Here is a 25062-nt window from a genome sequence, read left to right as displayed (position 1 = left end):
CTACATTGTTATCAGGTCTTCTCTTTCTCTTCTCTCTCATAATGTTGGTAATTCCATCTCTTCAAGTCTTTCTTCATAGTTTAAGTCTTTCAATTCTGGTACCATCTTTGTCACTATCCTTGGTATTCTTTCCAGTTTCCATATATTTTTTTTCTATGTGGAGTCCAAACTACTGTTACATATTTCAATTTAGGTCATATCATGCTTGTTATAAATTTCTTCATAATTTCTCTATCTAAATAGTTCAACGCCACCATAATGTTTGTTAACAAGCTGTATGTAGAGCCAAATGTTCAGTTTATGTGATAGTGTGGATCATTACTCCCAGATCTTTTTCTTCATTACTTTTCAATATTATTTCTCCTCCCATTTTGTAATTTCATGAAGGTCTCTTTCTACTTTTCCTATTTCCAACACATGGCATTTTCTGGCATTAAATTTTAGTTTTTGTCTTCGGCTCCATGCACGTATCTTGTTAGTATCCTTTTGTAAGTCATTTTCATCCTTTATTATTTTCATTATTTTTGCATCATCAGCAAAAAGGTTTATATAACTATTTAGATCCTCTGTCATATCATTTACATATATTTGATTACTGTTCTCATTCCCCTCTCTTGTAAATAATCATCTATCCATCTCAATGTTGCTCCCTTTAGTTCTCCTTTATTCTCTAACTTCCACATAAGGCTTTTGTGGGGGAACTTTATCAAATTCAAATGCTTTTTTGAGATCCAGGTATACTGCATCAACCCATTTGTCCCCCTCTTGCACTCCATCTATTATTCTTGTATAAAAGCTCAGTAGGTTTGTAACACAGGATCTCCCTTTCCTGAATCCAAATTGCTCTTATGTAATTATCTTTTTATCTTCTAAATATTGCACCCATCTATCTTTAATTACTGTTTCACAAAACTTGCTTACAATACTTGCTAGTGACACTGGTCTATAATTTCATGGTTCTGTTTTATTTGCCCCTTTCTATATTGGGACGATGTTAAGTCTTTTCCATTACCTTGGTACTTTTCCTTCTTTCACTGAGCTGTTGATTATATCCCATAAGGGTTCCTCCATTTGTTTTCTGCATTCTTTTTAATATCCATCTATTTAATTGATCTGGTCCCATAGCTTTTTTAAATCCAGTTCTTCTAGCAGTTTTTTGATTTCTTGTCTCTTTACTTGTATATCCTGTATTCCCTCATTCTGTGATGCCACTTTCAGTGCCAGAAAATTGGTTTCCTTTGTAAACACAGATACAAATTTTCATTCATTAGTTCACTCATCTCAGTAGTTTCATAAATTCTTCCTTTCCTTCTTAACTTGTTTATGTCATCCCTGTGTTTCCTTTTTCTGTAGAAGAGTTCAGGCTCTTCCTTAAATTTTCTTACAATGTCACTTTCAAAATTTCATATTATTATTATACCATATTCATTCTTTGCCTTTCTGTATTCTTCCCTAGTATTTTTGTTCAGTTTTCTCATCATTTTCCTCCATGCCCTGTCCTTTTTCTTTTTTGCTTCTACACACCTGGCATTATACCATTCATGCTTCCTAATTTTCACTTTCTAACTTGGCACAATCTGTTGCACCCCTTCTCTATACTTGCTCAAAAATATCTTGTATATTTCTTGGACTACTTTACCTTCAAATAGCTCTTTCTAGTTAATTTTTCCATAAAATTTATTAAGCTCTGCAAAGTTTGCCTTAGTATAGTTCTGTCTCCCATTTATAAATTGTTCATTCCTGTGCAACACTGTTCCTTCCTGGAGCACTATTTCTATTGTCACATGATCACTTCTTCCCAGTGGACTCAAACAATGTATAGTTGGTTTCTAGGGTTTTCATAAACACTAAGTCCAACTGTGATGGTTCTTCTCCTCTGCATCTTGTAGGTTCGTTCACCCACTGTCTCATTGTATTCACCATCATGGTATGCATAAGTTCTTTGCTCCATGTCCTGACATTTTCTTTCACTTCCATCTCCTCCCAGTTAATTCCTTTAGTGTTGAAGTCGCCTACTAAGAGCACTTAGTTACTTTTCTGTATCATTTCCTCTATGCTATTTCTTGTTTCTAGTTGCATATTTTATATCTTTTGGTCTCCCATGCATTAGTTTTTCGTGGTATGTATGTCACAATAACTTTCCTTTTTTTCATTTTCTTCAATCTTAATCACAACACGGCATTTCTGCCATTCCATCACCATATTCCATGTCCTCAACAACAATATCCTCTTTTACTAATATCATCACTCATCCTCTTTCTCCTCCTCCTCCTCCTCCTCCTCCCTTTCCTTTTTTGTCTCTCCTCCATGTGCTATATCCTTCCTTTGCAAATCTCAACTTTATTTCCTCTTTTAGTTTGATTTCCATTAAACATACCATGTCTATTTTATTGTTCATTAGATGGTCTTCAAGTTCCAATAGGCTTGTCACCAAACCACCTATATTTGTATACATAATTTTTAAGCTTCTGCTTGGTGATCTTCCATGGCATCTTTGTGCCACCATTTCCTTATTATCATGTCCACAACTTTCCAAATGAATCTTTTCGCTTGCTCCTGTGCTCTCTCCTCGTTTTTTGAATGGGTCTCTACTCTCTCTTCCACTCTCTTGGTACTCTTCCCTCCATCAGTGAGCTGCTAATCACATCCCAAATTTTCTCCACCACTTGTTCTCTACATTCCTTTAGTGTCCAACCTGACACTCCATCAGGCCCCAGTGCTTTCCTGACATCCAACTTCACTAATAATTTGCCAGTTTCATGTTTGTGTGTGTGTGTGTGTGTGTGTGTGTGTGTGTGTGTGTGTGTGTGTGCGTGTGTACACACATGTACACTCACGTATACACAAGTTAACTGGCAACCATGTAATTATAGAGCTGCTGCCTGTGGATCCAGTTGCTGAAGTACCAGACAGAGTCGAGCCATGTGCTGCCTCTCCCTGTGGTCCATTTGGCCAGTGCTCACCTCTAGAAGATGGCCGAGAAACCTGTGCCTGCCCTGTTGGTTATGTTGGCAACCCATTTGTAGAATGCAGACCAGAGTGTACAATCAATTCAGACTGTACCCTCAATCTTGCTTGCATCAATCAACATTGTGTAGACCCATGTCCAGGCAGTTGTGGCATCAATGCTGAATGTCATGTCCTGAGTCACCAGCCAAACTGTGTCTGCCCACCAGGATACTCTGGGAATCCTTACTCAAGCTGCTACCTTTACCCAGGTATTTTCCTCTCAAATAGCTGATGAATATTGATTGCTACAGTGCATACTGCAAACCTGGCTTTACTAGCAATCTTCCTAGATCTTCCCATAAACTCCTTGCAGTAGTTTTGTTATTTTCTTGGCTAGTAAATGGCACATATCATCATATTTGGATGTCTGAAGATTCTTTCTTATTCACCCTGGTTGAAATTTTTCCATTCCTCACTTAAAATTTCTCCCTGTAAAAATTTCTTACCTTTTCAAACACTTCTCATATTTATCGTTATTCTCTTTCACTTTCACATCAGAAATAGAAGAGGTGCCTAAACCATGTCAGCCAAACCCATGTGGACCCAATACTGAGTGCCGTGTGGAAGGATCCAGGCCTGTGTGTTCTTGTCTCCCATCTTACTTAGGAGAACCTCCAAGGTCTGTGTTGATATTATGGTCACATGCTGTCCACTCACTAAGAAATTAGAATTTTTTTTTTTTCCTGTTGTATTGAAAGCTTTTATTGTTATGAAAATCTAAGTTCAAAGGAAGACCATAAACACTAGAAAATTATATCCTAGAATTTCAAAATATGTTATGCATAGCAATGTCTTGATCAATGGAGGTTTAAGAGAAGTAATTATAAAATATGTATTCTGAATTGAAAATCATACACATGAAATGCAAAACAAAACTCATTGCAACCCCAAGCAGACAGTTTGCTAGAACTGCTTTATTGATTTTGATTGATTTACTGTTCCAGGTGCCATCCAGAGTGCTTACTGAATAATAACTGTCCCACGAACAAGGCTTGCATACGGAATAAATGTGTTGACCCCTGTTTAGATGTGTGTGGTCAAGATGCTCTCTGTGAAGTAATCAACCACAGTCCTATCTGTTACTGCCCCAAGCACTTGACTGGAGATCCATTTAGCCACTGTGTTAAATGTAAGTCTAATACATTGTTTTATTGAAGGGATGTTTGTGGATATTTTCCAGCCCTTCTTTATACTCTCTTACCCAAAGTACAATTAATTGATGGTGTAGAGTTGATAAGTGGTATTGTGGATTACTTTCTGCTTTTTTTACTACTGTTTAAAACACCTGGAAACAAAATATTCAAACATAATTAGTGCATTGGTTTATTTATGCATGCAGAAATCTTATTATTTCCCTTGGCACCAGCAATGTTGTGATTGAAAGAGTTTCTTTCCTGCAGCACCAGAACCACCACAGCGCACATGTGAAGGAAATCCATGTGGGCCCAATGCCATCTGTCAGGAAGTGGGTGGCTCACGAAGATGCTCCTGTCTGTCTGGGTTCATTGGCAACCCACCATTCTGTCGGCCTGAGTGTGTGGTGCCAAGCGAGTGCCCTCCACTTCTTGCCTGTTTCAAGTACCGCTGTGTTGATCCTTGTCGAGGTTCATGTGGTGTCCAAGCCCAGTGTCAAGTTGTCAACCATAATCCAATCTGCAGTTGTCTCCCAGACTTTACTGGAGATCCCTTCATTCGCTGCACTCCTACCCCTGTTATGATCACCCCAAAACCACCCATTGTACCACCACCTGAGACTCCACCTACTGCCACACCACAACCCCTTCCACCCATTGCTGAAACAGCACCACCCATCAGGGACCCAACTATTGCCCCACAAACAGCAAAGCCATTTACCCCTCCAAAACCTGTTACAGAGCTACCTCAGCCCCCTGCACCACCTCATGACCCTTGTATTCCAAACCCTTGTGGTGCAAATACTGTCTGCCACCAACAGGGGTATCAACATGTGTGTGAATGTCTCCCAGGATATTTTAAGAATCCCATCTTTGGTTGTGGTCCTGAGTGTTTGCTTAATAGTGACTGCAAGAGAGGCTTCTCTTGTGTGGGCCAAAAATGTGTTGATCCTTGTCCAAGAGCCTGTGCACCCAATGCCCAATGCAGAGTGATCAACCATAATGTTAGATGCTTCTGTCCAGAGGGCTACACTGGAAATCCAAGAGAAAAGTGTGCCCTCATCCCCATTGCAAAATACCCACCATGTGAGTGTCATGAAAGCCAATATTTCAGTGCACAAAGTGAAATGCATAATATTTTAGCTAATTTTACATACATGATTTCTTGTGCCTGTCACTTCTTAAATCTTAAAGTGCACTAGGAAAGCCCTAACAAGTGTTATAGCCCATACCAAAAGTAGAGAAAGTTGGAGAATTTAAAGTTTTGATAGTATTTAGAATAGCCTTCAAACACAAGCATTATGTAAGCCAACATCTTAAGCTTAATCCTTGTGCAAGTGTAGAACCCTCACTTGGTACTTTGTGTTAGGATGAAAGAGGCTTTTAATGACAAATGTGTTTACGACCCACAAGCTACAAAGCAGACATAACTATTGTACCAGTTTTGTGGCTTCATCAATAAGTCCATCTTGTTCAATAATGGCAAAAATTTTGTGCACCATTACACACAATGTCCTTCATTCTAGTTTTTATTTATTTATTTTATTTTTTTCTAGTTTAGTTTGGTTTAGTTTAGTTGGCTTCATAACATTATGAGTTTGAATTTTCAGCATTTAATATTAAATTATTCTTTTCAGCCTCCACTGTGTCACCAATCCCTGCACAACCCTGTGATCCCAACCCATGTGGCATAAATGCTGAGTGTACAGCTGTTGGCCACCAAGCTGCCTGCACCTGTCTGCCAGACTACTATGGCAATCCCTATGATAGGTGCAGCCCAGAATGCACTTATGACAGTGACTGTTCTTATCATCAGGCCTGCTCAAAATTGAAGTGCATTAACCCCTGTCCAGGTAGCTGTGGTGTAAAGGCCAGCTGCAAAGTGGTGAACCATGCTGCCATCTGCTCCTGCGATACTGGCTATACAGGGGATCCTTATCAGGAATGTCGCATCATACGAAGTACGTGACGTCAAGCAGGAAATTCTGTAAATAAGTAATATATATATATATATATATATATATATATATATATATATATATATATATATATATATATATATATATATATATATATATATATATATATATATATATATATATATATATATATATATATATGAGGTTCTTAGAATCATACTGTACCAACCACCATAGTACCCAAAACTGAGTTAAGTATAGTGCTGTGTTCCCCAAACATCCCTTTATCTAATGAATGAGCCAGAGGTATAGAATCCATGCAACAATAAGGTCAAAATTCCCATCAAGTAAACCTAAATTTAACTCTTCTGTCTCACAGCATCAAGCTAAGCCCAGAGCTTGGAAGTATAAGATACCAAGCATCTCTTTACAGGAACCACATGGTGTAGAGAACTTTCAACCAATGAAAGCTAGCCATGCAAGGCATATATTGCCATCAAGCACTTCAAAGCCAATGGGAATGTGGGAAACCCACCCTCCTGTCCAATTAGCGTCCACGATTCTGACACTAGTGACAGACTTCATTTACACTCAAATGGAAACACAAGCATTATGATTTCTGTACTATTTTACCACTGAAATATGATTGCTATGAGTTGTATGAGTGAGGAAGGGGAAAGGAGGGAACAGAATTCTTCACTAAAGCCAGGACGAGAGGCAGCCACTGCAGGCTGCCGAGACTGACATTGACATTGATGCTAATAACCTATTATGACACTGACAATGACTGTCCAATGATGTCAGTAAAATAATAATGCAGTACAACTCTATTTTCCTCTTGTGTCTTTGATTTTGATAAACTTAAGACTTTTTACTTTCAATGTTGACATTATCAATATCACCGTAGTCAGATCAACCATCATTACAGTATTAGTGCCCTCATTATTGTAATGACCACAACAGAATGTGATTGTAGAGATGTTACACAATATTTAAGAAGAAAACAGAATGGAATATCTCTTAATTCCTGAGATACGTGTTTAAATGTTGCCAAACTCTAGAGGCAATTTTTTATTTTCTTTTTATTTGGTACATTATGATTCTAAGCACCTCATATATATATATATATATATATATATATATATATATATATATATATATATATATAAATATATATATATATATATATATATATATATATATATATATATATATATATATATATATATATATATATATATATATATATATATATATATATATATATATATATATATATATATATATATATATATATATATATATATATATATATATATATATATATATATATATATATATATATATATATATATATATATATATATATATATATATATATATATATATATATACAGACACACACACACACACATACATATATTTAAGATATGCTTATGTGCATATGAATATGATATGCTCAAATTTTATCTAGAAAATATCCACTTTTTGACCAAATTAAGTATTGTTGGAAATATGACCTTCAATTATTTGGTGGCAACCATCTGTACTAAAATACTTTCTTCAGCCCAACAGGTTGTACCCCCATGTAATCCAAGCCCCTGTGGACCCAACTCTAATTGCCGAGTAGTTGAGAAACACCCAGTGTGCGAGTGTCTTCCAGGTTACTACGACAGGCCACCGAACTGTCGCCCTCAGTGCATTATCAACTCTGACTGCTCTGAGTTACTGGCATGCATTCAACAGAAGTGCAGTGATCCTTGTGTGGATGCATGTGGCATTGATGCCCTGTGTGAGGTGGACAACCACAATCCTGTGTGCTACTGTCCCAAACACCTTACTGGTGATCCCTTCAGCCGATGCATTCCTTTCCCTAGTAAGTACACCTTAGTTTTACATCTTTAATGCTTCATTATCCTCATGGGATGAGGTATCCTCCTTTATTTCATCATATAAACAACATCCTCCTAGTGAGCTCATTTAGTTATTTATATTCATTTCACCTTGAAAAGTATGATCCATGTTAAAGGAAATCTCATAGTTATTCAAGAAACCACACAATTAAAAGCACCTTGTAGAGCACAGAGCTTTTGTATGTTAGATTCTTCCTCGGGACTTTTAATTTATTCCTTGGTCTACCGACTGGCAAGTCCAACTTTTACTTCAAAATGTTGGATATGCTTCACCCAGTAATTTATTTTTTATCTCCACATATCCCAACAAACAAAGTACAGATTCAGATGACCTGAGTGAAATTCATTCCTAAGCCTGCTGTTGAACTCCTCAATGTTAAGCTCTCTCTCATAATATCATTGCACATCAACCTCGCCATGCATCATGTGAGAGAAATCATCACTGTATTTCTAATCCATGTGGGTCCAAAGCAGTACACAGCCAGCAAGGAAGACAGTATGTATGTCTCCTCTAGCCTGAATTGTAAACCACATTACTAGTTTCTCAGGATTCTGAGGATCAGTAATCAGGATAGAATAAGAAACAATGGGTTCAAGCTTGAAAAATTTAAGTTCAAGAAAGAAACAGGAAGGAAGTGGTTCTCAAATAAAGTGGTAGATGAATGGAATGGACTCAGTAATTAGTTGTTAGTGCTGAGTCATTAGGGAGTTTTAAAAGAAGATTAGACCTATTTATGGATGGGGATGATAGGTGGAAATAGGTAGGTATGTTTCATACAGGGACTGCCACATGTAGGCCTGATAGTTTCTTGCAGCTTCCCTTATTTTATTTTGTGTTTGTATGTTCTCAACAAAAGAATCTACCTAATTCTGACTCTCAGTGTAACTTGGTATATAGAGCCATGCCTAGAAGCATGAAAGACTTATGCTATTCGCAGTATTAGGCACCACAACTCCTAGTGTTCATACCAACCATTTTTCTGTTTTCTATGTATTACCAAAAGAGAATTATAATTTTCTTTACAGTTCTCTTATTTTGCTTACAAGTAATGCAAGTAATGCACTTCTGTATAACTCATTCAGCCTCAACCTTGTAACATACTTTTGATTGATGTAGCATTAGAAACAACTTGTATTCATACATGTTTCCTGGATACTCTTGTTCAGTTTTAGAAAACATCTTTGTCGCCTTGGTTCATGATAATCCCTATTCCCCCTATTTTGATATGAACCTATGGCTATGTATGTGAAGGCCAGGATATCTGTAATGTGTCTTGTATCCCATAATAATTTGGCAACTGTACATTAAGTGACAATCACAGTGTATGAGAAATTCAAATTACCCAAGTACCTGGGCATGCAGTTCTCTTACATAGCACAAATACTAGTTTTAGTATTATCATTCACAACCCTATATGTAATACGAATGAGGCCTCTCTCCTTTTAGAATTAAACTATTCTACTACTCTCTATTTTCAATTCAGATGACCAAGTTCCATCTCATTTTCTTCTCACTCTTTCTTTCATCTTTATTTATTATTTATTCTTCATGCATATAATATGGGGCAGATAGGCTATATTCAGTGAGTAAAAGAGATATTAATATTAGCCCAGTGGTCTCACAATTTTTTTTTTTTTTTTTTTTTTTTTTTTTTGTGTGTGTGTGTGTGTGTGTGTGTGTGATGCAGTACTGTATATAGGTATGTGAGGCTATCTAGTACTTTACATTGCTGAAATGGTGCCAGCTCTTCCTTATCTGCTATGACTCAGTTTGTGTGATTCCTGTATGTACAATATTTGTGGGCAGGATATTTTTCTTATCTCTCTTGAGTTAATGTTTTATTCATATAGATGAAACATTCCTAAGTATTTGATGCAATTTAATCCTGGATTAAGACCCATAATGTAATCACAATCTTATCCACAGTCCCACTTATCAAAAAATAAAAATAAATGAAAAAAAAAAAATAAATAAATAATAATAATAATAATAATAATAATAATAACTCAAATGACCTGTTTACATATACATAGTGCTGAGAATGTTAACGTGCAAAATTTAAGTATGAGGTTGTTACTGTATCCTAGGTACTTTGATGATCCATGCTCTGCATCCATGGTAGCTTTGTTTACTCATATTGTGCCTCTGGTCTTGCATATATTAATAATGGATGCAAATACCATTTTTAGGCATTTGTACAAAGTAATGCCTAGTGTTGGATCCTTAAATGCATGCCTGCTTGCACCTACATACCTGGTTATTTTGGCAACTTTCTGCAAGATAACCATGCTTATAAGGGTATACCTTATAATGTTTACATTTTTGTTAATTACTACACAAATATTCATATAGGTATCCTTGATTAAGATGAAAAACCTTGCCAGTTTTCTTTAACACAAATGTACATGTTATCCTCAACAATAGTCTAGACATGGATCTTATCAAAGAGGAGGATCCTTGTGAGGTGTATTGGCTGCACTTTGTCTGGATACTCCACTTATCAAGCAGGGTGGGTCAGCACATCATTACTGTCTCTCAGCACTGGCATGTAATTGTGCTGACCATTTTCCAAGAGTATGTGGTGCCAACTTATAACATTAAGTACCATGTAACACATCATTCTCATACGCATACTTGTGTTCTCAGATACACTAAAGAACCTTTTGTATTCTTTGTATTCTTGAGTGTTTCAAGTGGTAAGGTAAATTTTCTCTTTTGTGTCAAGGGCATGCTGAAGGAAGCCATTAAAATTTTCTTTAAGTGCATATTTTTTATCTACATTTATTATCTAATTGCAGTTGTCCCAGCAGAACCATCAAAACCAAGTCGAGACAACCCCTGTTATGAAGGATTTTGTGGTGTAAATGCTGAATGTCATGCAGAAGGAACTCGTGGTATTTGTACCTGCATTGAGGGCTACTTTGGTAATCCTTACAAGAAATGTGGACCTGAATGTGTCATCAATTCAGAGTGTCCACAGTACCTTGCATGCATTAAACAAAAGTGTGTGGATCCATGTCCTGGCACATGTGGAGTAAATGCTTACTGTGAGGTGCATAACCACAATCCTAAATGTAGCTGTCCCCATACCATGACTGGGGATCCCTTTGATCTCTGTGAACCAAGTAAGTCTGTTTTCTTTTTTTTGTTACTCTACACAAAGTAACAAATGCTGACAAATGTTTTGTAGTTACCAGCCTCAGGCACATCCTTGATTTCAATACATAGTAAGTAATGTTTTTGTGATATGCAATCATCTAACTAGTAACAATCACCACTTTACACAGTTATCGAGCCAGTCAACCCATGCAACCCAACACCATGTGGTGCCTACACCAACTGTCGAGTGGTAGCAAACAGGGCTGTGTGTTCCTGCCTCCCAGACTATTCCGGAAATCCTGATGTTGGCTGCAAACCTGAATGCACCATTAATTCTGACTGCCTCCCAAAAAAAGCATGCATGAACAATAAATGCAAGGATCCATGCATTAACCAATGCGGGCATAGAGCTGTGTGTGATGTGGTGAGCCACACACCACGCTGTAGTTGCCCTGATGGTTTTACTGGTGACCCTCTTACAGCTTGTCACCGTAAGCCAGGTAAATAACCCAACTTCTCATGATCCACATATTGTTTATTTGCCCTGATGCAGTTCTGTATAAGGAAGAAATTTCATAAAATCTAATGCTTTATTTCAGAAGTACCACCTGATCCTTGTAATCCCAAGCCTTGTGGTGTCAATGCAAATTGTAGAGCCATCAACAATCGAGCAGAATGCACATGTCCTCCAGGCTACTTTGGCAGTCCACATGTGGAATGCAAACCTGAGTGCATCATCAACACAGATTGTCCAAGATATCTAGCATGTGTGCATCAGAAATGTGTGGACATATGCCCAGATTCATGTGGAGTCAATGCCACATGTCGTATCATCCAACATAAGGCTAAGTGCACCTGCTCCCCAGGCTACACAGGCAACCCACAGGTGGAATGTCGACTTGGTGAGTACTTACAGTGATGTGTTTAAAGAAAAGCATGGCTGTGTTAAGCATGTCCATAATTATGTTTGCATGAAGTCTTTTGTGTGTGTGTGTGTGTGTGTGTGTGTGTGTGTGTGTGTGTGTGTGTCAAATATTAGTAGAGAGAGAGAGAGAGAGAGAGAGAGAGAGAGAGAAAGCATGATTGTATCTTGCAGCCTCATGAAGCATGTTCATAATGCATGGCATATCCTACCTCAGCTGTTTCTTTGTTTACTGTTATGATATGATTAAGATCCTGTGCAAGTGAATGTCACATCCTTAGCATGTATCATAATGTACAAATTATAAAGAATATCCTGTGCATGTCTTAATTGCATGATTCATAACTCTTTTCAGCACCATCGCCGACCGTTCAGTGTTCCCTGAAAGCATGCGGCTTTAACACTGAATGTCGTATTACTAACAATGTTCCTATTTGTTACTGCCTCCCTGGGTACACGGGCAATCCCAACAGAGGATGCTCACCCACCACTGTTCCCCGACCTCCGCTTGTAGAAACCTTTCCTACCCAAACCTTGGATCCTATTCCTCATCCCACTACCCAATCCTCTCCCCCTCTCTTGTCTTTGGATTGTAAGGCCAACTCACATTGCTCCCCTATTCACACTTGCATCAACCGGCGATGTGTGGACCCTTGTGCTGCCACCCGTCCTTGTGCCATTGGGGCCGAGTGCACAGTCATCTCCCATCGGCCTGTCTGCAAGTGTCCACCCGGCTTTCAGGGCAATCCACAGTTTGCCTGCACCCCTCTATCCACCACGGTCAAGCCAGACTGTGTGTCAGATGCAGAGTGCCCTTGGGACAAAGCTTGTGCAGAACAACGGTGTATCAATCCTTGCCGCGTGGCTAACCCTTGCTCTCCCATGGCTGAGTGCAGAGTCATCTCTCATTTTCCACGATGCACTTGTATTCATGGCTATGTGGGCAATGGTTATTATTGTCAACGAAAGAGTACCACCACATCAATTCCTCCCACAACTCTCCTTCCGACACAAACCACCGTCAGACCTGAGACAGTAAAGTTGCCTCCTGCCCATCCAGTTGACTATGAGTGTACTCTAGACTTACACTGTGACAATGATGAGTTGTGCCACAACAATGAGTGTAAATCAGTGTGCACTGTAACTAACCCTTGTCCTGATACTGGCGTTGAATGTTATGGTGCCAACCATCGGCCTCTGTGCAGGTGTCTGCCAGGGCTCTTTGGTAATCCATTTATAAAGTGTAAATCCCCAAAGCCAACCACACCCATGCCTGAGTGCATTTATGATCGAGACTGTCCACTAAATAAGGCCTGTTCTCAGCGTGAATGCATTAATCCTTGCATAATTTCAAACCCATGTTCACCTTTTGCTGAGTGTAAAACAGTGAATCATTTCCCAGTGTGTTATTGCATTAGGGGATTTACTGGATCAGGATATCATTGTAAACAGCTCCCACCTATTGCTGAAAGACCACCAGTCTCCATTGATTCTTATCCTTCACCAGTAGCACTAACCACCACAACCACTCTCCCGATTGCTGAATACCCACCTACTGAACGTGAAAGACCCCTCACCTCCAAACTTCCACCACCCTTCCTTCCTACACCACCACCCATTACACATGGTTGTGAGAGAAATGATGACTGTCCCTTCAGTACATCCTGCATTAATAGGCTCTGTGTAGATGTATGTCGTCAGGGCTACTGTGGAACTAATGCTGACTGCTGGATTCAACATGACAGACCAGAATGCACATGCCCACCTGGAACCACTGGAGACCCTTTTAGGAACTGTTTTGCTTTACTTACACAAAAAACTCCTACAGCACTTAGTCCTCTTGCAATAACTCAGCAGCCCACTGAACATGAACATATTAGCCCTATAGAAGGCCCTTCCCACACTTTGCCTCCCCCATTAGCTGCAATTACTTCACCAAAATCTCAGGAACCATTGACACCAAGGCCACCTATTATCCATCACACCATCTCTCCACTGCATGTAGGATGTGAAAGCAATGATGACTGTCCATTTGATAACACATGTATCAACCAGCTATGTGGTGATATATGTAGCCCTTCCCTCTGTGGAGAGGATGCAGTGTGTCACACAATACTCAATCATCCCTCTTGCCAGTGTCCACCAGGTACGACAGGAAATCCAACTGTGAAATGTGTTGCACATTTAACTGAGATACCTGAAATGCAGGCTCCACCACTTACTTCCAAGCCACCTGTAGTACAAGAAAATCCCATTCATCCAGTCACTCGCCCTTCCATGACCATCCGACCAATAGCTGCTTCCTCAACAAGACCACCACCTATTGATCCACAACCAAAACCTCAAACTGCTATCATCCCACCTATTGTTGTTGCATGTGAAGCTAATGATGATTGTCCAGTGGACAATACATGCTACAACAAACTTTGTTATGATGTATGTGCATTAGGAATATGTGGGGAGAATGCTGACTGTAGAGTAACACAACATCGTCCAGTTTGTACTTGCCCACATGGTACAACAGGGATACCAACTGAAAAATGTACTGCATTATTAGTGGAGACACCTACTGTAGTACCAGTTATAGAAATGTTACCAACAGAGGAAGAAGAAATTCTTCCAATAACTGAACACGTTATCTCAATACTACCACCACCACTAGCAGAAAAACCAACACCCCGACCAAAAGAGCCTCCAGTTACCCGTCCGCAGGAACCTCCCACACCCGGCCCGGTGCCTACTGGCTGCGAGGCCTCTGATGAGTGTCCTTTGGATAATTCCTGTGTGAACAAGCTTTGTCTGGATGTCTGTTATCCTGGACTATGTGGTGAGAATGCTGGCTGCCAGACAGTTGGCCATCGTCCAGTCTGCTCATGTCCACCGGGAACTACAGGCAATCCAACCATGAAGTGTTCTGCACTGGCAGTTGATATACCATTTAAACCTCATCCTCCAATTACATTAAGCACACCCTCATTGCTTGACCCACCCATTAGTCCCATCAGTGGCTCCACGACACCATTGCCTTCTCCGTTGGCAGAGGCCACAACACCTACCCCTGCACCTCCAACATCACCTCCATCACCTCCTCCCGCAATAGTTCCAGTATTGCCAGTGGCTTGTGAAAATAACGATGACTGTGATGCCGGAAACTCCTGTATCAATATGTTGTGTTACGATGCCTGTGGGCTAAATATGTGTGGGGAAGATGCTGATTGCCTGACATGGGATCACAGACCTGTTTGTGTGTGTCCTCCTGGAACAACAGGAAACCCTCAAGTCAAGTGTCAGGCCACCTCTACAGAAAAAATCACAACCCTTCCTCCAATTACTGATGCACCCCTGCAGCAACCATATGACCCAGTAACACCTGTCGTTGGTCCATCTTCAGAGTTGCCTCCTGCTATTGCTGAGCTCCCCACCAGTCGGCCCACAGACCCAACACCCAAGCCTCTCCCAGAGATCCCACTACCTCTGCCAGTTCCAGTTGGCTGTGAGAGTGTGGATGAATGCCCACAGGATAACTCTTGTGTTAACAAGCTGTGCATGAACATCTGCTATCCTGGCCTTTGTGGAGAAAATGCAGATTGTGTAACAATTGACCACCGACCATCTTGCATATGCCCACCTGGGACAACAGGCAACCCCACAAAGTATTGCAGTGCTCTCTTGACACAAAAACCTGCTACAGTTAGGCCTCTTCTGGAGGAAGTAGAGCCACACCAAGATGAAGAGATAGTTCCCATACAGGGATCAACATACAGACCTCCAGCCCCAGAGGCACAGCAGCCAATTTCAAGGCCACCTGAACCTCCCTTACCTTTACCAAAGCCTGTGCCAATAATTCCTCCGATAATGATTGCTTGTAAAAACAATGACGACTGTGCCACGGATAATTCCTGTATCAACGAGCTCTGTTATGATGTGTGTGTTCTTGGAATCTGTGGAGATGAAGCCAGTTGTACAATACAGGACCATCGACCCGTGTGTGAATGTCCGCCGGGAACCATCGGAGATCCGACGCAAAAGTGTTCTGCACTCGTGACTGAGGAACCCACTACGCATATGCCACCCATATCAGGTGAAGTCTCCGCTCCACCCGGACATCCAGTGCATCCTGTGGCAGATCCAACCAGCCCCGCACCTCCCCCAGTAGCGGAACACCCAACACCGCGACCGAAAGAGCCTCCAGTTACCCGTCCGCAGGAACCTCCCACACCCGGCCCAGTGCCTACTGGCTGCGAGGCCTCTGATGAGTGTCCTTTGGATAATTCCTGTGTGAACAAGCTTTGTCTGGATGTCTGTTATCCTGGACTATGTGGTGAGAATGCTGGCTGCCAGACAGTTGGCCATCGTCCAGTCTGCTCATGTCCACCAGGAACTACAGGCAATCCAACCATGAAGTGTTCTGCACTGGCAGTTGATATACCATTTAAACCTCATCCTCCAGTTACATTAAGCACACCCTCATTGCTTGACCCACCCATTAGTCCCATCAGTGGCTCCACGACACCATTGCCTTCTCCGTTGGCAGAGACCACAACACCTACCCCTGCACCTCCAACATCACCTCCACCACCTCCTCCCGCAATAGTTCCAGTATTGCCAGCGGCTTGTGAAAATAACGATGACTGTGATGCCGGAAACTCCTGTATCAATATGTTGTGCTACGATGCCTGTGGGCTAAATATGTGTGGGGAAGATGCTGATTGCCTGACATGGGATCACAGACCTGTTTGTGTGTGTCCTCCTGGAACAACAGGAAACCCTCAAATCAAGTGTCAGGCCACCTCTACAGAAAAAATCACAACCCTTCCTCCAATTACTGATGCACCCCTGCAGCAACCATATGACCCAGTAACACCTGTCGTTGGCCCATCTTCAGAGTTGCCTCCTGCTATTGCTGAGCTCCCCACCAGTCGGCCCACAGATCCAACTCCCAAGCCTCTCCCAGAGATCCCACTACCTCTGCCAGTTCCAGTTGGTTGTGAGAGTGTGGATGAATGCCCACAGGATAACTCTTGTGTTAACAAGCTGTGCATGAACATCTGCTATCCTGGCCTTTGTGGAGAAAATGCAGATTGTGTAACAATTGACCACCGACCATCTTGCATATGCCCACCTGGGACAACAGGCAACCCCACAAAGTATTGCAGTGCTCTCTTGACACAAAAACCTGCTACAGTTAGGCCTCTTCTGGAGGAAGTAGAGCCACACCAAGATGAAGAGATAGTTCCCATACAGGGATCAACATACAGACCTCCAGCCCCAGAGGCACAGCAGCCAATTTCAAGGCCACCTGAACCTCCCTTACCTTTACCAAAGCCTGTGCCAATAATTCCTCCGATAATGATTGCTTGTAAAAACAATGACGACTGTGCCACGGATAATTCTTGTATCAACGAGCTCTGTTATGATGTGTGTGTTCTTGGAATCTGTGGAGATGAAGCCAGGTGTACAATACAGGACCATCGACCCGTGTGTGAATGTCCGCCGGGAACCATCGGAGATCCGACGCAAAAGTGTTCTGCACTCGTGACTGAGGAACCCGCCACGCATATGCCACCCATATCAGGTGAAGTCTCCGCTCCACCCGGACATCCAGTGCATCCTGTGGCAGATCCAACCAGCCCCGCACCTCCCCCAGTAGCGGAACACCCAACACCGCGACCGAAAGAGCCTCCAGTTACCCGTCCGCAGGAACCTCCCACACCCGGCCCGGTGCCTACTGGCTGCGAGGCCTCTGATGAGTGTCCTTTGGATAATTCCTGTGTGAACAAGCTTTGTCTGGATGTCTGTTATCCTGGACTATGTGGTGAGAATGCTGGCTGCCAGACAGTTGGCCATCGTCCAGTCTGCTCATGTCCACCGGGAACTACAGGCAATCCAACCATGAAGTGTTCTGCACTGGCAGTTGATATACCATTTAAACCTCATCCTCCAGTTACATTAAGCACACCCTCATTGCTTGACCCACCCATTAGTCCCATCAGTGGCTCCACGACACCATTGCCTTCTCCGTTGGCAGAGACCACAACACCTACCCCTGCACCTCCAACATCACCTCCACCACCTCCTCCCGTAATAGTTCCAGTATTGCCAGCGGCTTGTGAAAATAACGATGACTGTGATGCCGGAAACTCCTGTATCAATATGTTGTGTTACGATGCCTGTGGGCTAAATATGTGTGGGGAAGATGCTGATTGCCTGACATGGGATCACAGACCTGTTTGTGTGTGTCCTCCTGGAACAACAGGAAACCCTCAAGTCAAGTGTCAGGCCACCTCTACAGAAAAAATCACAACCCTTCCTCCAATTACTGATGCACCCCTGCAGCAACCATATGACCCAGTAACACCTGTCGTTGGTTCATCTTCAGAGTTGCCTCCTGCTATTGCTGAGCTCCCCACCAGTCGGCCCACAGATCCAACACCCAAGCCTCTCCCAGAGATCCCACTACCTCTGCCAGTTCCAGTTGGTTGTGAGAGTGTGGATGAATGCCCACAGGATAACTCTTGTGTTAACAAGCTGTGCATGAACATCTGCTATCCTGGCCTTTGTGGAGAAAATGCAGATTGTGTAACAATTGACCACCGACCATCTTGCATATGCCCACCTGGGACAACAGGCAATCCCACAAAGTATTGCAGTGCTCTCTTGACACAAAAACCTGCTACAGTTAGGCCTCTTCTGGAGGAAGTAGAGCCACACCAAGATGAAGAGATAGTTCCCATACAGGGATCAACATACAGACCTCCAGCCCCAGAGGCACAGCAGCCAATTTCAAGGCCACCTGAACCTCCCTTACCTTTACCAAAGCCTGTGCCAATAATTCCTCCGATAATGATTGCTTGTAAAAACAATGACGACTGTGCCACGGATAATTCCTGTATCAACGAGCTCTGTTATGATGTGTGTGTTCTTGGAATCTGTGGAGATGAAGCCAGGTGTACAATACAGGACCATCGACCCGTGTGTGAATGTCCGCCGGGAACCATCGGAGATCCGACGCAAAAGTGTTCTGCACTCGTGACTGAGGAACCCACCACGCATATGCCACCCATATCAGGTGAAGTCTCTGCTCCACCCGGACATCCAGTGCATCCTGTGGCAGATCCAACCAGCCCCGCACCTCCCCCAGTAGCGGAACACCCAACACCGCGACCGAAAGAGCCTCCAGTTACCCGTCCGCAGGAACCTCCCACACCCGGCCCGGTGCCTACTGGCTGCGAGGCCTCTGATGAGTGTCCTTTGGATAATTCCTGTGTGAACAAGCTTTGTCTGGATGTCTGTTATCCTGGACTATGTGGTGAGAATGCTGGCTGCCAGACAGTTGGCCATCGTCCAGTCTGCTCATGTCCACCGGGAACTACAGGCAATCCAACCATGAAGTGTTCTGCACTGGCAGTTGATATACCATTTAAACCTCGTCCTCCAGTTACATTAAGCACACCCTCATTGCTTGACCCACCCATTAGTCCCATCAGTGGCTCCACGACACCATTGCCTTCTCCGTTGGCAGAGGCCACAACACCTACCCCTGCACCTCCAACATCACCTCCACCACCTCCTCCCGCAATAGTTCCAGTATTGCCAGCGGCTTGTGAAAATAACGATGACTGTGATGCCGGAAACTCCTGTATCAATATGTTGTGTTACGATGCCTGTGGGCTAAATATGTGTGGGGAAGATGCTGATTGCCTGACATGGGATCACAGACCTGTTTGTGTGTGTCCTCCTGGAACAACAGGAAACCCTCAAGTCAAGTGTCAGGCCACCTCTACAGAAAAAATCACAACCCTTCCTCCAATTACTGATGCACCCCTGCAGCAACCATATGACCCAGTAACACCTGTCGTTGGTCCATCTTCAGAGTTGCCTCCTGCTATTGCTGAGCTCCCCACCAGTCGGCCCACAGATCCAACACCCAAGCCTCTCCCAGAGATCCCACTACCTCTGCCAGTTCCAGTTGGCTGTGAGAGTGTGGATGAATGCCCACAGGATAACTCTTGTGTTAACAAGCTGTGCATGAACATCTGCTATCCTGGCCTTTGTGGAGAAAATGCAGATTGTGTTACAATTGACCACCGACCATCTTGCATATGCCCACCTGGGACAACAGGCAACCCCACAAAGTATTGCAGTGCTCTCTTGACACAAAAACCTGCTACAGTTAGGCCTCTTCTGGAGGAAGTAGAGCCACACCAAGATGAAGAGATAGTTCCCATACAGGGATCAACATACAGACCTCCAGCTCCAGAGGCACAGCAGCCAATTTCAAGGCCACCTGAACCTCCCTTACCTTTACCAAAGCCTGTGCCAATAATTCCTCCAATAATGATTGCTTGTAAAAACAATGACGACTGTGCCACGGATAATTCCTGTATCAACGAGCTCTGTTATGATGTGTGTGTTCTTGGAATCTGTGGAGATGAAGCCAGTTGTACAATACAGGACCATCGACCTGTGTGTGAATGTCCGCCGGGAACCATCGGAGATCCGACGCAAAAGTGTTCTGCACTCGTGACTGAGGAACCCACCACGCATATGCCACCCATATCAGGTGAAGTCTCCGCTCCACCCGGACATCCAGTGCATCCTGTGGCAGATCCAACCAGCCCCGCACCTCCCCCAGTAGCGGAACACCCAACACCGCGACCGAAAGAGCCTCCAGTTACCCGTCCGCAGGAACCTCCCACACCCGGCCCGGTGCCTACTGGCTGCGAGGCCTCTGATGAGTGTCCTTTGGATAATTCCTGTGTGAACAAGCTTTGTCTGGATGTCTGTTATCCTGGACTATGTGGTGAGAATGCTGGCTGCCAGACAGTTGGCCATCGTCCAGTCTGCTCATGTCCACCGGGAACTACAGGCAATCCAACCATGAAGTGTTCTGCACTGGCAGTTGATATACCATTTAAACCTCGTCCTCCAGTTACATTAAGCACACCCTCATTGCTTGACCCACCCATTAGTCCCATCAGTGGCTCCACGACACCATTGCCTTCTCCGTTGGCAGAGGCCACAACACCTACCCCTGCACCTCCAACATCACCTCCACCACCTCCTCCCGCAATAGTTCCATTATTGCCAGTGGCTTGTGAAAATAACGATGACTGTGATGCCGGAAACTCCTGTATCAATATGTTGTGTTACGATGCCTGTGGGCTAAATATGTGTGGGGAAGATGCTGATTGCCTGACATGGGATCACAGACCTGTTTGTGTGTGTCCTCCTGGAACAACAGGAAACCCTCAAGTCAAGTGTCAGGCCACCTCTACAGAAAAAATCACAACCCTTCCTCCAATTACTGATGCACCCCTGCAGCAACCATATGACCCAGTAACACCTGTCGTTGGTCCATCTTCAGAGTTGCCTCCTGCTATTGCTGAGCTCCCCACCAGTCGGCCCACAGATCCAACACCCAAGCCTCTCCCAGAGATCCCACTACCTCTGCCAGTTCCAGTTGGCTGTGAGAGTGTGGATGAATGCCCACAGGATAACTCTTGTGTTAACAAGCTGTGCATGAACATCTGCTATCCTGGCCTTTGTGGAGAAAATGCAGATTGTGTAACAATTGACCACCGACCATCTTGCATATGCCCACCTGGGACAACAGGCAACCCCACAAAGTATTGCAGTGCTCTCTTGACACAAAAACCTGCTACAGTTAGGCCTCTTCTGGAGGAAGTAGAGCCACACCAAGATGAAGAGATAGTTCCCATACAGGGATCAACATACAGACCTCCAGCCCCAGAGGCACAGCAGCCAATTTCAAGGCCACCTGAGCCTCCCTTACCTTTACCAAAGCCTGTGCCAATAATTCCTCCGATAATGATTGCTTGTAAAAACAATGACGACTGTGCCACGGATAATTCCTGTATCAACGAGCTCTGTTATGATGTGTGTGTTCTTGGAATCTGTGGAGATGAAGCCAGGTGTACAATACAGGACCATCGACCCGTGTGTGAATGTCCGCCAGGAACCATCGGAGATCCGACGCAAAAGTGTTCTGCACTCGTGACTGAAGAACCCACCACGCATATGCCACCCATATCAGGTGAAGTCTCCGCTCCACCCGGACATCCAGTGCATCCTGTGGCAGATCCAACCAGCCCCGCACCTCCCCCAGTAGCGGAACACCCAACACCGCGACCGAAAGAGCCTCCAGTTACCCGTCCGCAGGAACCTCCCACACCCGGCCCGGTGCCTACTGGCTGCGAGGCCTCTGATGAGTGTCCTTTGGATAATTCCTGTGTGAACAAGCTTTGTCTGGATGTCTGTTATCCTGGACTATGTGGTGAGAATGCTGGCTGCCAGACAGTTGGCCATCGTCCAGTCTGCTCATGTCCACCGGGAACTACAGGCAATCCAACCATGAAGTGTTCTGCACTGGCAGTTGATATACCATTTAAACCTCGTCCTCCAGTTACATTAAGCACACCCTCATTGCTTGACCCACCCATTAGTCCCATCAGTGGCTCCACGACACCATTGCCTTCTCCGTTGGCAGAGGCCACAACACCTACCCCTGCACCTTCAACATCACCTCCACCACCTCCTCCCGCAATAGTTCCAGTATTGCAAGTGGCTTGTGAAAATAACGATGACTGTGATGCCGGAAACTCCTGTATCAATATGTTGTGTTACGATGCCTGTGGGCTAAATATGTGTGGGGAAGATGCTGATTGCCTGACATGGGATCACAGACCTGTTTGTGTGTGTCCTCCTGGAACAACAGGAAACCCTCAAATCAAGTGTCAGGCCACCTCTACAGAAAAAATCACAACCCTTCCTCCAATTACTGATGCACCCCTGCAGCAACCATATGACCCAGTAACACCTGTCGTTGGTCCATCTTCAGAGTTGCCTCCTGCTATTGCTGAGCTCCCCACCAGTCGGCCCACAGATCCAACACCCAAGCCTCTCCCAGAGATCCCACTACCTCTGCCAGTTCCAGTTGGCTGTGAGAGTGTGGATGAATGCCCACAGGATAACTCTTGTGTTAACAAGCTGTGCATGAACATCTGCTATCCTGGCCTTTGTGGAGAAAATGCAGATTGTGTAACAATTGACCACCGACCATCTTGCATATGCCCACCTGGGACAACAGGCAACCCCACAAAGTATTGCAGTGCTCTCTTGACACAAAAACCTGCTACAGTTAGGCCTCTTCTGGAGGAAGTAGAGCCACACCAAGATGAAGAGATAGTTCCCATACAGGGATCAACATACAGACCTCCAGCCCCAGAGGCACAGCAGCCAATTTCAAGGCCACCTGAACCTCCCTTACCTTTACCAAAGCCTGTGCCAATAATTCCTCCGATAATGATTGCTTGTAAAAACAATGACGACTGTGCCACGGATAATTCCTGTATCAACGAGCTCTGTTATGATGTGTGTGTTCTTGGAATCTGTGGAGATGAAGCCAGGTGTACAATACAGGACCATCGACCCGTGTGTGAATGTCCGCCGGGAACCATCGGAGATCCGACGCAAAAGTGTTCTGCACTCGTGACTGAGGAACCCACCACGCATATGCCACCCATATCAGGTGAAGTCTCCGCTCCACCCGGACATCCAGTGCATCCTGTGGCAGATCCAACCAGCCCCGCACCTCCCCCAGTAGCGGAACACCCAACACCGCGACCAAAAGAGCCTCCAGTTACCCGCCCGCAGGAACCTCCCACACCCGGCCCGGTGCCTACTGGCTGCGAGGCCTCTGATGAGTGTCCTTTGGATAATTCCTGTGTGAACAAGCTTTGTCTGGATGTCTGTTATCCTGGACTATGTGGTGAGAATGCTGGCTGCCAGACAGTTGGCCATCGTCCAGTCTGCTCATGTCCACCGGGAACTACAGGCAATCCAACCATGAAGTGTTCTGCACTGGCAGTTGATATACCATTTAAACCTCATCCTCCAATTACATTAAGCACACCCTCATTGCTTGACCCACCCATTAGTCCCATCAGTGGCTCCACATCACCATTGCCTTCTCCGTTGGCAGAGGCCACAACACCTACCCCTGCACCTTCAACATCACCTCCACCACCTCCTCCCGCAATAGTTCCAGTATTGCAAGTGGCTTGTGAAAATAACGATGACTGTGATGCCAGAAACTCCTGTATCAATATGTTGTGTTACGATGCCTGTGGGCTAAATATGTGTGGGGAAGATGCTGATTGCCTGACATGGGATCACAGACCTGTTTGTGTGTGTCCTCCTGGAACAACAGGAAACCCTCAAGTCAAGTGTCAGGCCACCTCTACAGAAAAAATCACAACCCTTCCTCCAATTACTGATGCACCCCTGCAGCAACCATATGACCCAGTAACACCTGTCGTTGGTCCATCTTCAGAGTTGCCTCCTGCTATTGCTGAGCTCCCCACCAGTCGGCCCACAGAGCCAACAACCAAACCTCCACGTCCAGTACTCCTTCCACCAGCTATTCTTATTGGTTGTGAAAGTAGCGGGAACTGCCCCTTTGATAACACGTGTGTAAACAGATTTTGTTTGAATATATGTTATCCTGGTCTTTGTGGTGAAAATGCTGATTGTCAGACAATTGGTCACAAACCCTCTTGCATTTGCCCACCTGGTACTACTGGCAATCCAACAGAGCGATGCATTGCTTTATTGATGGAGACAACTACCACAGTTAGACCGCTTGTAGAGGATGCAGATCAACCCGAGGATGAAGACATAATTCCCATAATAGGATCAACATATAGTCCATTGGCACCAGGAGTGGAATATCCCACCACCAAGCCCACAGAATCTCCCATTTTGCCTACTTCTATTGATGCAATAGTACCTGAAATTGCTGTTGGTTGTGAGACCATTAATGATTGCTCATTAGATAACTCCTGCATCAATAAGTTGTGTTATGATGTATGTAGTCTTGGAATTTGTGGAATAAATGCTAATTGTATGATAAAAGATCATCGACCAGTATGTAACTGTCCTCCAGGAACTGTGGGAGATGCTACAAAACGATGTTCAGCAACACTCACTGAGCAAACTACCACATTTATGCCTCCTACATCTGATGATTCATCATTTCCACCAG

The 25062-nt window shown here is 43.8% G+C and overlaps 1 protein-coding gene across 1 annotated transcript in view; it reads left to right on the top strand.

The window, feature by feature from the left end:
- The window catches only part of LOC135104137 (uncharacterized), a 234452-nt gene that overhangs the window by 161640 nt on the left and 47750 nt on the right, over positions 1-25062 (top strand). Inside the window, exons 49-57 of the mRNA XM_064011167.1 lie at positions 2874-3218; positions 3508-3628; positions 3954-4138; positions 4410-5228; positions 5780-6103; positions 7629-7937; positions 10774-11100; positions 11263-11574; positions 11674-11976. Coding sequence (XP_063867237.1) covers positions 2874-3218; positions 3508-3628; positions 3954-4138; positions 4410-5228; positions 5780-6103; positions 7629-7937; positions 10774-11100; positions 11263-11574; positions 11674-11976 — 3045 coding nt within the window. The remainder of the gene's footprint in view (positions 1-2873; positions 3219-3507; positions 3629-3953; positions 4139-4409; positions 5229-5779; positions 6104-7628; positions 7938-10773; positions 11101-11262; positions 11575-11673; positions 11977-25062) is intronic.

This window comes from Scylla paramamosain, chromosome 10, assembly GCF_035594125.1.
Source record: "Scylla paramamosain isolate STU-SP2022 chromosome 10, ASM3559412v1, whole genome shotgun sequence".
In the NCBI taxonomy this organism is placed as follows: Eukaryota; Metazoa; Arthropoda; class Malacostraca; order Decapoda; family Portunidae; genus Scylla; species Scylla paramamosain.
This window is presented reverse-complemented; position numbering and strand designations above follow the sequence as displayed.